Here is a 13,913-nt window from a genome sequence, read left to right on the forward strand (position 1 = left end):
AAAGCTACACACGCTGCTTTTGCGTGTTGTCGTCATCCGTTTTTGGCGCCTTTTCCTGCCAGATGGAAGCAGGAGAAGGAACAGGGTCATTGCTGGTGGGGTAAGGGGAGGAACTGTTCTTGGCCTTGTCAACGCCACCTGTTTTATGTCTCTTTTTAGCCAAGAGGTTTTTGCTGCTTGTGACGTTGCCAATTGCGCACAACAAATTTGCAAAGGCCAATTATTATTTTGTTGCTTCATCTAGGCTGCGTCTTTCCGCCTTCCATCTCCCTCTCTTTCTCTCCCTCTCTCTGTCTCTCTTGGATTTTGCATTTGGGTCTTGTGGGCGTTGCGTGTTGGCATCGGATTGCATTGCATTCGCATATTTGCATGCAACTGCGTCTCGATTACAAATTGTTGCCAACGCTTTTGCACTAAGCATGAATGGGTGTTGAATTTATCTGTTTGTGTTTGGCTTGCAAAACCTCTCAGTGTTGTTGACTTTTAATTAAAATGCACAGGGGAATTAAATTACCTACACATCCATATCAATGCGAGTAGAGTGTGCCAACTACAACAAGTATGGGTACTCACACTCATACTCATACTCGTGTATTCACACTTGTACTCGTACTTTGCCTAGTTGCTAGCAACACAGCTGACACTCAACGACGTCGTCGCTTGGGGCCCAGACCCAACACAATTATGGCAAAAGCAACTGCAACAACAATGCTTAGAAATGGGCGATTGCTGCATAATTACGCTTACAGACCAAATACCTGCATTAAACAAAACAAACTCAAAAGGCAGCAGCCACTCCAAGTCGCATGCATTTTTTCCTATTCAATGCACTTTTTCGTAAAGCATACATCGATTATTTTAAGAGGTTCGATACAATTCAAAAGTAACTAAAACCACAGACAAAAAGTGATATTAACAGAAATGGAAGTTTAAAAGCAAATACTATTTATAAAAAAATACTAAAACAAAAAACTAAATATTGCATCATTTAAAAAAAAGGTTCAAGACTTTCAAAATAATTTAGAAAAACCATATAACCAAACACGCAAAATTAACAGAATGTTAAATATTTATTTGTAAAAATACTGTGTATTTCACTTGAACATATACAAAAGATGAGATTTATTCATTCATTCAAGAATAAAATAAGTAAAGTCAATACAGGTAAGTAAAGTAGAATATTCGATTCGAACTACAGAGTTCAAAAGATTAAGAAATACATCCCAATTTCAAAAGGTTGTTAAACTAAATATTAATTTAAATTATATGAAAAAAAAACGAAAACTACTCTTAAAAATATGAAAATTCCAGAAAATCTACTCTAACATTTGTGCCAAAGCAATTACATTTTTTCCTACATGATCTTAGTTAAAAATATTCATTTTAGGTTCGTTTAAAGTAAGTTTCTTTATATAGTTGCTAAATCTTCTACGACATAGACAACCCGATTCCCTCTCAATTAAAAGAGCATCAACAGTTCGACACATCCTAGACTAATTTCTTTCTCTTTCTCGAATTGCTGCTGGCATTTGCTGCACAATTTTTCATTCATGAAAGAAAAAAACGTCACGGACGGACTGGCAGACTCAGCTCCAAGCTCAGTTGGGTTGTTACGTATATTTTTTGTGCAATTTTTCATTCATAAAAGAAACACAGTTAAGAGACAGAAAATGTTGGCATGAATGAAGGCAACAATAACAACAACAGCAGCAATTGTTGCGGGTGTTGCTTATGTGGGTACAAATACCTAGGCCAAAATAAGCTGGTCACAGGGTATGGAAAAAGAAAAAAACGGCAGAAATAACAACGATTGTATAAGAAGCAACTGCGACGAGGTGGAAAAGCTTTTTTTATGAATGGCCGTACTGTCAGTCAGGTTGGCTACAACAACAACAACAACAACGACTACGCTATATTTGGCCGTTAACGACAACGGGCCGCAAATGTTAATGAAGCCGCTTGGAAGTCAGTTGGCAGTTGGCAACAGGCAAAACTGGCAAACGGAATTCAAGCAGAGATTGCAGCCCAAACCAATTGCATAACAACAACGAAGATGTGAGTGTGTGTGTCTGTATACGTGTGTGCAACTGTGTCTATTCGAGTTGTCTTCTGTTTTCAGTCCTCAGTTTTCCGTCTCATAAAAATATGCAGGCAACACAGCACAAAACAAAAAAAGCGAACCACAACTCGATGCCAACTCGAGTGGCGTAATGGGAAATGCAACTGCCCAAATTTGATTGCTGCAATTTAAGGTTAATTGCAATACGGATGCCTAAACCTACAAACCTCAAAGCTATTATTGTAACTAAGATATTGAATCTGCATTTTCATAAGAAAACGACATAACATTATAATAAGCATCTTCAAGGCAGATGTTCAACCTATAAACTATCTAATTCAGTATTTAACAATCAACAAAATATTGTTCAACAAAATATTGCATTTAGAAAAATAAAGTCGATATCTTTGATATTTGTAAGTTCATGATCAATCACAGAGATTCTACGCTGACTTATTAGTTCAAGCTGTTAGAAAATTATTACTTTTTTAATGATTAGATTTCTATAATTTTCAACAAACTTTTAAAAGTACAAAGGTTCTAAAAGGCACACCAAAAGCTTTACTATTTCTACTTTATATTGTTTATATTTAATTTCAGGAATTCTTTATTAGCAACTATGTTTGCAGATCAAAGTAAACAAATGCTGTTTGAACTTGAAGCATTTTTTATATACAAATTCTAGTGTAATTTTATGAGACTGGTGGAATTTTAAACAAAGTCAAATTCTTCTTAAGAACTATCAAACAATGAAGTGAAGGACTTCTTATTTAATTCTAAATACCATTTGAAATTAGATGAGCTCGATTTGAATAATACGCAAGAACTTATTTGAGCATGTGACTTTTAAAGACACATCAACATAACTAAAGGCTTCACTATTTATTTCAAAATAATTAAATTCTAAATCAACTTCAATCAGATGCAGGTGGATTTATGAAAAGATATAAGTTATAAATATCTAAAGGTTATTAAATTTTAATTGCAATTAGAATAAGATTCAAAAACTTGTTAGGAAAAACAGATATTAGTCTTTTAAACGTACATCAAAATATCTAAAAGTTTTATTATTTAATTCGAATTGGTATTAGAATAAGATTCGAACGCTTATTTGCGGAGGTAAATATAAATTTAAAGACACATCAAAATATCCAAAAGTTGCATTATTCAATACTACATAAATGCAAATTTTAAATGCAAAATAAATGCTTGTTTTTGGAAGCCAGTTAATGTTTAAGATCAGCAGTTGCAGCGCTATTAATTTCTTGCCATTTCCGGTCTGAGATTCCGGCAGAGAGTTGTGGGTGTGAAATTGTGTTGTTTTGCGTTGTGTTGTGTTGTGTGTTGGGGTCGTTGCATTTTATTTTTTTTTGGGGCTGCTGCCAAGCCAATTTATACTGAGCGGCTGCTAATGAATTATGGTTATTTATACAAATATTATGGCTATTGCTTTTCTAAGTGAAAACTGTTAATCTTTAGAGTGTGTGACGCACGCGTCCCGCTAAACACATGGCGGACAAGAAAAGAGATAGCATGGGAAAGGGAAGAGAAGGGGGGAGAGGGGAGGAGGGCAGGCAGACAGCAACAAGTGCAATTAATTTTTATGAATAGAAAGAGCAGCATTGATCCGCTTCTGCTTCAGCTTCAGCTTCAGATGCTGTGGCTGTGGCTGTCGATACGCCCTGCCGCGTCGTGTTTAATTTATCGAAATGTGTAGCAAATGTTTATTTGATCAATAAAATGAATTACTGTGCGAGAGCACAGTCACTGTGTGTGTGTGTGCAAGTGTGTGTGTCTGTACAAACAAGCAACTTGTCTACCAAAATGAATGAAACAACAGAAATAATAACAAAGGCAACAACAAAAACAATAACTTTTAAACGCCGCTGAGTCGTCGTGGGTCGCAATTAAAAGCAGCGCAAGTGCCAAACACGCAGAAAGAGACAGCAAAGTGGGAGAGAGCGAGAAAGAGAGACAGCGACAAGAGGGAGATCGGTAGTAATGTATGTATTTGTAATTGATTTGTTTTCTATACAATTTATTGTCTGGCTGCTGCTGCTCTTTTCTTTTCTTTTTTTCCTTTTTCATTTTTGGAGACACTTAACTGAGCTTGTTATTGTTGTTGCAGCTTTGCTGTCGACTGTTTGCTGTTGTCGTATTGTGAATTCATTAAACGCGACGCGCGCTCAATGAAATGATGCATGAGGTGCAAGATTCCGAAAAGAAGATACTCTCATATTTAACACAATAAAAAAAAAAAACATTTTATTCATTGAATATAAGCAGCGAAAATGATGTTGCACAGCAAATACTCAGACTCAAAAATGATAATCCCCCCTTAAGCTCGAAAAAAAGATACTGCTTAAAAAAGTGAAGTGGTGAGAGTTAAAACTTTTAGACTATAAGCAGAAAGTTCTCTTAGCTGATATTACACACTCTCAGATAGTTTACGATTTACGTAAAGAAAGAAAGAAAGATGCCTTGAGGCTAATACAATAATCATAAAACTTTTCGAGAAAGATGGTGCAATGAAAATTAATTTTATAGAATACTATAATAATCCTAAGGAAGACAAAAGAATAAGTAATAAGAAATTGTAAAGTTTTTCTCTAAAAGTTTAGCAACTACTCTCATAGGGAAAACATTATTCTTACACAGAAAATATTTTGAAGAATTCTTAAAAATTTCCAACACGTTCCAATGAAAGTACATGAAACATTTAAAATAGAAAAAAATGCTCTGTAGATTAGAAGCAAAGCTACTATAAGAAGAATTAAAACATATTTCTAGCTAGTTAAGATATTCTTCGCTATCAAATTATAGATTTATGTTGTGTATTGTATATGGAAGCAGCTACCTATAGAGTACTTCCTATCGAATGAATCAGATACAATGAATACAGCCTCAAGTGTCAATTTACACATAATTCACAGTTTTTATTCCCTTCACTTTCCCCTCCTCTCTCTCTGTGGTTCCATTAGCAGTCTAACATATATCGCACAGACACCTATCGCCTCGCATCCGCACAATATTTTATGGGTTAATGCGATTTGGCGACGTGTCTGAAATCAATTTTTTGGCAGCCAACAACAGCGGCAGCCGAACACAGCAAATAGCAACAGCAGGCAAACAACAGCAACAACAAGTGAGTTAAATGACAATTTCCGGTCAGTCTGATCAGAGCCAATATAAAAATTTGGAATCCCAGTTCGTATTTCTTTCATGGCGTGGGGGCTTCAAATAATTACGCGAACGCAACCAAAAACAGATACAAAATGTCTATACTATAAATGAAATAGTTACAGAGTTTTTCACTTTTTGTGTGTGATATATCGGACTTATTAATTTGAAAAGTTGAACCAATATTAGACCATTAAATACACTGAAAACTTCGTAATAAATAAATCATATAAAATTTACTTGTATGATTAGAAAACTCTCATCAAGTAGAGTATTTGATGGTTGGTTTAGTAGGCAATCGCTTTGGCTTTAGTTTTTTTGTGTTGGCGCTAGTTATTTACTAAATTTGGCCTAAACGAGGGCGGAACTTGTTATGTAGCCGGCCGGTGGCTGCCCACATTTTCCACTCAACTCATGAATGAATGGCAATCAACTATAGAGGCTGTCAGCCTCACTCTATGGTCAGTCTGTCAGTTTGTCAGTCAGTCAGTCAGTCAGTCAGTTGGCCATAATCGATTTTTGAAACAAACGTAAAAACATGACGGCGACAAATTTAGCATCTAAAATGTGACTACTAAACGAGATACAAAAGACTGCACGACTTTGAGATACTCTCAAGATAATGAAATACTTTTAATTAATGCTTTGAACTCTTTGAGTAAATTGATTAGCTCTTTTTATAGAATTCAGTTGATGCTGTTTGGCTATATTCCATTCAAAGCTGTCAACTTTTTTCAATTCTCTTTTCTTTTAATCATTTGCATGTATCAAATTACATTTAGCTGTGATTCTATCAGTTTCATTTTAAAAAGCGAAGACGATTTGCACTGAATAACATCGACTCCTATCGGCCGCCTTCATTCACGCATTCATTCATTCATTCATTCAGTCAATCAGTTACTTAGCTATTCATTCGCCCCAAAGTCGACAACTACACACGACTCTAGAGTAGAATTATGTAAGTATATTAGCTAATTTGCATAGTTGTTGCGTTGGCGTTGGCTGATTTGGAACCTTTGGCATGGGAAAGTGTTGAGGCTGCCCGCCTTATACTACAAACATACAAGATGATGATGACACTGTGGGAAACCCTAGCAAAATGTAGGCGCTGCTCTGCTTTGCTCTGCTCTGCTCTGCGGCTAATGAGCTTGCAGTGTTACGAGCTCATCTCGGCTGCCAAATGAGAGCAAATGACTTTTGGAATTAAGCTAAGTTAATATTGGCAGAATAATCAACTTGATGGCGGAGATATTTCCAAATAGATGTACTTGCTTAACAGCTATTCATGTTGTATATAGAAAAGGGCGTATTAACAAGTTTTAACATTAATGCAAAGTGACAAAAGTTTCGCTCTCATTCGTGTACAAATGGTAAAGTATTCAAAAGTATTTGTTCTCATATTAAATCTGAAAAAAAAAAGATTTCAATATTTGAAATATTTCTAAAATTTGGAGAAAAACTTTTACCATTAAAAAAAAAATTATAGAAGATATTATCAAAATGAGTCTAAAAAGATTTAGTTTCACATACAAAATTTGAAAATTAGTTTCATTTCGTTGAGTGGCACATTTTTTAATGGATAGGCTTAAATATGCATTTCCCAGCAATATGATATGATCCTCAATAACTCCTGATTTTCATTCTTAAAAAAAAAAAAGCGTATTAACAATTAAGTTTTGCTCTAAATTGTAGGAACAATTCATAGATTAAAATCTTTTTTATCAGATCATAATTATTGTATTTAAATTGGATTTAATTTTCAAATGAAGTCTGAAGATACTAAATAGAGTTTCATTGCATTAATTTGTTTTCGAAAATTAACAAATTCGTTCGATTTCTATAAAATTGGAACAGCTTTAATTTGCATTTAAGCCTAAGGAATTTTCAGCCAGTGTTTTAGAAATACGTTAGTTTTCATTTTAATTGTATTTAACCTTTTGATTAAAATAATTTTAATTTCAGTTTCAGCGTTTCATACTTAAAAAAATTATATTTTAACAAAATTTAAAAGCTCGCTCTAAATCGAAGAATTGCTTCAAGTATTAAAGTATATTTTTTTTAAAATAAATTCCATTATTTAAATCGACATCATAGAAAAACGTTAATTATCAAAATCCACCAAATTTAATTTAATTTATAATGAAAACAAATTAAAATTAAAATTTCATTTTTAAATATAGATTCTCGCCAAGTATAATCTGATTTATTGGACTACACAAAAATGCAATAATTTCAAATATAATTAGATTTTTAATGATACAAACTGTTTTGGTTAATAATATGTAAACGGAAAACGTAATATGTATTGCATAAAGTGCAAAAATTGCAGTGCACGTCTTATTGAATAATTCAGTTGAGATTGTTGTTACTTCCGCTGAACATTTCCCTAGCTTGCATTTAATTGAAAATTGAACTGTCGTTCCAATAACACGACGAACACGACGTCTGCATATGGCAGGAATGTTTATGTAAATATTGTTTGTATAGACACATACATACATACGAACATAAATAAAAAGGCAAATATATTATTAAGTGAAATTCCTGGCTTCAGGTTGCACTACAGCACTACAGCAAAATTCATTCATGAATACGTCGGCAAACATTCGAGTATGTCTAGTATGAGAGAGTGTTGTATATAATGAAGTGATTTGAAATTTGCAATGTGAGTCTCCATATCCGTTCAGGTACATGAATACATACATACATCATACGTATATGTATGTATTTACATATACATGTATGTAAACATATATTTGGCTGGCATATATATAGAGCGCATGATATTTTTAGTTGCATGTTCAAAGTTGTCTTGATTGGGGGGCAGACGAAATGGATGGATGCGATGCTCAACGATGGGATGGAATGGGGTAGTATGGGATGGGGTAGATGCTACAAGAGGGATGCCAGGAGATGGGATGGATGGGCAGTGCGTGTTGTTGGCGATGCGCCCGCCGCATGGCTGCTTGTGGCATGAATCATTCGATGTGGCCGGGATTGTACTCGTCGACGTCGTTGCTGTTGTTGTCGCTGATGTTGTTGCAACTATTTGCACCGCATTTTTAAAAATACATTTTATGTTTACGCCGTTCGCGACGTAGTCGGAGATGTTGTTGTCTGCCGCACTGGCTGCTGCCGAGGACGCCAGAAGGAGACGGAAACGCAGGTGGCGACTGGGAACTGGCAAAGAGGGGACCCGCGGACTGTGGCAGCGGTTTAGGCAGACACGCCGAACGCAACGATGACGACGACATCAACATCAACAACAACAGCCAAAACTACAACAACGACGACACCGACGCCGCCTCATGCACTCATAATTTTCCAAAAATACTTTTCGTCTGACAATTTCACTATATTCAATTTGTGCAAAATCGAAATATCGAAGTTGTTACAAGAAGTTGATCGTACAATTGGTAAGCTCAATAGATCTAAGGTAAATAGCTAATAACTGAACAAAATGACAGTGTATTAATTATAAAGTAATTCACTAAAGCAATGCTTAACTCCACTTTTCAAAATTCTGAAATTTTTCGATTCAAAAATTTATGTTTTCTAAAATTATACAATTAAAATTGTGTTCATAATTGATATAAATTTATTGAGATAAATCAGAATATATGGCTATAATTAAGTGATAGCCCTGTTCTTAAAAAACAGACTAATGAACGGGAGCGTTTTACAAAATCAAGACAATTAAGAACAGATTCACATTCTTGTGCATGGTATAGAAAAACTAAAACTTTGCAGAAGGAGTCACCTTCGAAATGCAGTGCTTTATCAATATTCCAAATATATATGTGGTATATTGGTATATTTTAGTATTTTTGCTAAATATCGATTTGGTATATTTTAACAATAATACCGCACCATTTTGCTTTTATGTAAAGTAACGTAATATATATAGCAAACTTTAGCTTTTTCTGTATAAATCTCAAAGAGCCGAAAGCACCTCAGTAAATTAATAATTTATCTTCATGTTCCCTTGTAAAAAAGAAGCGCTTTATTTCTAAGTGCATCTGCCTGCTCGTTTGCTTTAAATACGAACAAACTAAAATAAGAAATATTCAATATCGATATTTCACTTTCAAAAACCTTTCCAAGCTTACTTTGTGAACATAAATATACAAGATTATTAGCACTTTAAGAGGTATCCAGTCAGCAATCCAAAAATGCTTAATTTTTCTTCTTAGCTTATAGTTTACTCTTTCTACAACCTCCGAAAAACTTTAATATACCCATAGCTTGACGAAATTCATTTCACGTCAAACAGTATAAACCATAATTATGGAAATTTGCAATTTATCCGAATATGATCTTAAATGCTCACTCACCGGAATCTTTGAAGTACGCAGAAACTCGAGCAAGGCTTCCAGTGAGCCCAGAGTTGAGGCCTGCACATAGACGCCAGTCTGAGCCAACTTGATGTGGCTCAAGGCGCTCTTCAGTTCGCGAGCAACTTCCTCTCTGCAAATGACAAACAAAGTTAATGCGTGTTCAAACAAAAAGTAAACTGAAAATACAAATCATTTAACGCACTTGCATATTTCGACTTCATCGGGTTTGTGCGCAATGAGCAGATTGATGCCAGCAATGGCCTTTTCCAGATCCTTGGCAGCAATCTTCACACCCTGAGCTGCCTTCACCTCCTTGTACTCCACATAGGCGTTCTTCACGCGCAACTCCTTCATGGGCTGTGGCATCAAAAGCGAACGAATCTGTGTGGTAATCGGACCATCTGTACCAGCCACAATCATCGTTTGTCCCTCACGCAACTTGCCGTTGATGAGAATGGCATCGATGGTGGTGCCCAGACCGGGAATGGCTTTCACCTCCAGCACCGTGGCCTGCAGCTCCTCGGAGTACATCAGACGCTTGGTCAGCATATTCTGACAGAAGTCGGTGATCATGAAGAGCAAGTTGCCCATGCCCTCGCCAGTGATGGCGCTAGTTGGCACCAGCGAGATATAAGTCTTGGGATCGGTGTTTTTGTGGAAGAGCGCAGCGTTCAGTCCCTGTTCGGCAAACTGCAGGATGACATCTTTAGTGCGCTGCTCGAACTCCAGCTGTGTGTTGCTCTGCTGCCCCTCGATCACATCGCGGACATCACGACGTTCCAGTTTCTTCCAATCATACAGACGATCGATCTTGTTCAGGGCCACAATGAAGGGGCATTTCTTCTTCTTCAGCAACTGTATGGATTCAATGGTTTGTGGCTCCAGACCGTGCATAATGTCCACAACCAGAATAGCAATATCACAGAGAGAGGAGCCGCGATTGCGCAGATTGCTGAACGACTCGTGGCCGGGTGTATCGATGATGAGCAGTCCAGGCAGACGATGCTCGAAGCTGGCCACATTTTTCACATATTTCGTTTGCTCCTTAATGGCTTCGATGGGCACATTGGTGGCACCAATCTGTTGTGTAATGCCGCCCGCCTCTGAGTCCTGCACGTGGGTGCGACGCAGCTTATCTAGGATCTTTGTTTTGCCTGTGTCCACATGGCCGAGCACACAAACAACGCCAGCGCGCAACTCATCTGTGGTGCGTTTCTTTTCGGCCTCCGCTTGACGCTTGATGATGCGCGCCTCAGCACGCAAGCGACGCGATTCGGGATCATTTGCAGTGGTGTCTTCTTTTTCAGACTCTTCGCTCTCATCATCTGAATCATCGCTGTCGTCGCTGCCATCACTGTCGTCGTCATCTTCATCGGTTTCAGCCTCATCAGCTGCCTCGTTTTTGCCATTGTTTGTGGTAGTATTCGTCGTGGCCTGTGACGATTCCTCCTCGGGCTCTGGCTCCGGCTCACTGTCGCTGGCATCCCAACTCTCCTTGACCACCTCCTCCTTGGCGGCCTCAGCTGCTGCCGCAGCAGCCGCTGCAGCTTCTGCTGCTTCCTGTGCTGCCTTGGCTTCCTCCTCGGTGGGCTCTTCCTTGGGACCCTTCTTTTTGTTGTTCCTAATGCGTGTGCCTTAATAAAACAAATATTTGTTAATATTTTGGTATACATCAGCTTCTTCTCGTCTACTTTTACCTGGTCTGGGTGCCCGCCTCTCGTTGGGATCGGGTATTTCGAGACCCTGCGCCTTCAGCGAATCGAGCAGCGCCTGAGCACGAGCACGATCCTCCTTCTGCTTTTTGGTCAGCAACTTGCCTTCGGCCTTAAGGCGCGCCTTGCGTTCTGCCTCCTTTTGTTTCTTTTTCTCTTTACGTTCGGCTTCTAGGCGCACTGCTTCAAGACGCGCTTCCTCACGCTCGTCTTCCAGGCGCAGACGCTCCTCTTCGAGCTTTTGCAGGCGCTCCTCCTCCTCCTTGCGCTTCTTGAGCTGCTCCTGCATAGCTGCCACCATAGCAGCCGACATGCCCTTCTTTTTCGTCTCCTTTTTCTCCTCCTCGGCCTCTGCTTTCTTGTCTTTTTTGCCCTTCTTCTTATTCTTGCCGGCCTTGCCGCCATCATCGGCATCATCTGCATCCGCTTCGGGCTTAGCAGTCTCCTCGGGAGCCGGCTCTGGCTCTGGTTCAGGCTCGGGTTCGGGTTTAGGCTTCTGCTTGGGCTCTAGAGCCGCCTTCTGCTTGGCCAGTGCTGCTTCACGTTTCTGCCGCTCCTTCTTTTCCTTCTTCTTCTGGGCTGCCGTCTTCATGCCACCACCTTCTTCATTGTCATTATCATTGTCATCGGCGTCTTCAGCAGCGGCATCTTCAACCGCCGCCGCAGGTTGCTGTTGCTTCTTGTTCTTCTTGGACTTCTTGGAGAACTCATCGGCCAGCTCCTCGGGCGACACAACGCTAGCTGCTGGAGGTGCCTCGCCTGCATATTCCGCCTGCAGTTCAGCCAGCATCTTGTCTAAATCCTCGTCGTCATCATCTTTGCCTTTGCGCTTGTTCTTTTTGCCCTTCTTCTCGTTCTTTTTCTGAGGCTTCACCACCTCCGCCTCCTCTTCCGACGAGCTTTGACGCGCTGGCACTTCTACATCATCATCATCATCGTCATCAACCAAGAGATTGAATGCCGACTTCTTGGCAGGCTTCGCTTGAGCCGGCTCCTCATCGGATCCATCATCGGCAGCCTTTGCTTTACCTTTAGCCTTGCCTTTGACATTCAGCTTCTTAACTCCCTTTGTTATGGTCTCAATTGGCGCCTCATCATCGCTACCCGCATCGGAATCAGCTTCCTTCTTGTTCTTCTTCTTGCCCTTTGGCTGATTCTTCTTGTTGTTGGCGCTCAGTTTTTCGTCCACCTCATTGACAGCATTGGTTTCACTTGCAATAAAATGCAATGTTTAATAGAAAGTTGCCAACACGCCGTCGTGGCAACAAAGCAACAACAATAACAACAACAAAGCTGTTGGTTAACTTACATTTCGTCAGCCGATGAACCACCCTCAGCAGCGGTCAGTATCTCTTTCTTGCCCTTTTTAGCTTTAACCATCTTTCCTGGCGCAGTCTCAACACGCTTCTTCTTGGAACACCCACCAAACTCTGAAAGTAATTCACTGCTGAATTTGTACACGCGACGGACACGAAACGAGAAGAGGCTTTTTGTTGCCTTGCTCCAACTGCTGCTGCTGAGTACGCTAAAAACGATGCTGCTGCTACTCGCCGATTCTTGCTTGGCGCCTGGACTATCCTGTTGCGTTTTAACAACTTGGATGCTTTATTATCAACAAATGGTCTGGCCAAATTAGATATAAATTTTCGCACGTTTCGCCGACTCGGTTAGCGAATACGATGCACCTGTGATAGCGGTGTGATAAACGCGATAGCACTATCGATAGTAGACAACGTGCTGCTCTTGCTTGCGATGGTTTTTAGATCCTTATTTATAAATAGTTCGTTAATGATAATACGACATATACATTCAATTTTAATATAACTCTAATGGTTTTGACTATTTTCTAATTAGAGTGGCTCACTGTTTTCAACATTTTTATTCATTTCGCTAAAAATTCTTATTGAGCTACACGTAAACATTAAGCAGCTGATTTGTTGTCGATAAGTTCAATCGTGTTTCACAACACTAGTCGAAACAACTGCTGCAGAGTGACCAATTTTTGAAAAGTAACGGAAAAATACTGTATTTGTATGTCGCCTATTTTTGGTGTATTTGTCAACAAAAAAAACAGTCATATTGTGTTAATCAATTTGCGGTCACACTGTTGATCTGTCCCTTGGTTTCTGAATTGGAATTTTGCGGTATTTACGTTTCGTTGTCTTCTACGCAACACAAAAACGTGACTTAATTTTCTTTTCTTTGAAGTGAGTATTGAGCTTAAGAATTTATAGGGTTTTAGAATTATAGCTAATTCTATACCTCTTAGAAAACAATGTCTATGACTGGCGAAGCGAGCGGCATCAGCGAAACAAGCACAAGCAACAGCATTCCAGAAACCAGCAGCATCAGCACAAATAACGTCGAGGTCTGTATGAAACTTGATTCCAATAAAATGTTTAAGTTATATGTATGTATGTTTGAACCACTTTGCATAAAGAAACTTGATTATCGGATATGCAAGAAAGAAGTCGTTACACAAATAAACAGCGAGGGCAATTCTAAGAACGACACCAGCGACAGCCACTTAAATCGTCTACACAGTCTGCGCAACGAATTGAACTATATCAACGATACCGATTGGATGTACGAGAGTTTGGAGAAGAAACCGCAGCTATAAAAACG

The 13,913-nt window shown here is 38.7% G+C and overlaps 2 protein-coding genes across 2 annotated transcripts in view; one reads left to right on the forward strand and one right to left on the reverse strand.

Moving 5' to 3' along the window:
- LOC132789741 (eukaryotic translation initiation factor 5B) overlaps positions 1–13,008 on the reverse strand; it is a 39,030-nt gene extending 26,022 nt beyond the window's left edge. Inside the window, exons 1-4 of the mRNA XM_060797969.1 lie at positions 12,598–13,008; positions 11,274–12,499; positions 9,779–11,210; positions 9,574–9,706 (exon numbers count right to left, since the gene is read on the reverse strand). Coding sequence (XP_060653952.1) covers positions 9,574–9,706; positions 9,779–11,210; positions 11,274–12,499; positions 12,598–12,668 — 2,862 coding nt within the window. The 5' untranslated portion in view covers positions 12,669–13,008. The remainder of the gene's footprint in view (positions 1–9,573; positions 9,707–9,778; positions 11,211–11,273; positions 12,500–12,597) is intronic.
- A 353-nt stretch (positions 13,009–13,361) lies between these two features.
- Positions 13,362–13,908, forward strand: LOC132789749 (uncharacterized). The gene is made up of 3 exons (XM_060797985.1): positions 13,362–13,495; positions 13,558–13,656; positions 13,729–13,908. Exons 2-3 carry the CDS (start codon positions 13,564–13,566, stop codon positions 13,906–13,908), a joined length of 273 nt encoding a protein of 90 aa, XP_060653968.1. The 5' UTR covers positions 13,362–13,495; positions 13,558–13,563.
- Positions 13,909–13,913: the final 5 nt, after the last annotated feature.

Source organism: Drosophila nasuta, chromosome 3 (assembly GCF_023558535.2).
Source record: "Drosophila nasuta strain 15112-1781.00 chromosome 3, ASM2355853v1, whole genome shotgun sequence".
In the NCBI taxonomy this organism is placed as follows: Eukaryota; Metazoa; Arthropoda; class Insecta; order Diptera; family Drosophilidae; genus Drosophila; species Drosophila nasuta.

Bases quoted from the DNA above. Each gene is read 5' to 3' on its own strand.
- LOC132789749 (XM_060797985.1), top strand. From the start codon at position 13,564: ATGTCTATGACTGGCGAAGCGAGCGGCATCAGCGAAACAAGCACAAGC. The intron at 13,657-13,728 runs GTCTGTATGAAA...CTTTGCATAAAG, and splicing joins TCAGCACAAATAACGTCGAG to AAACTTGATTATCGGATATG.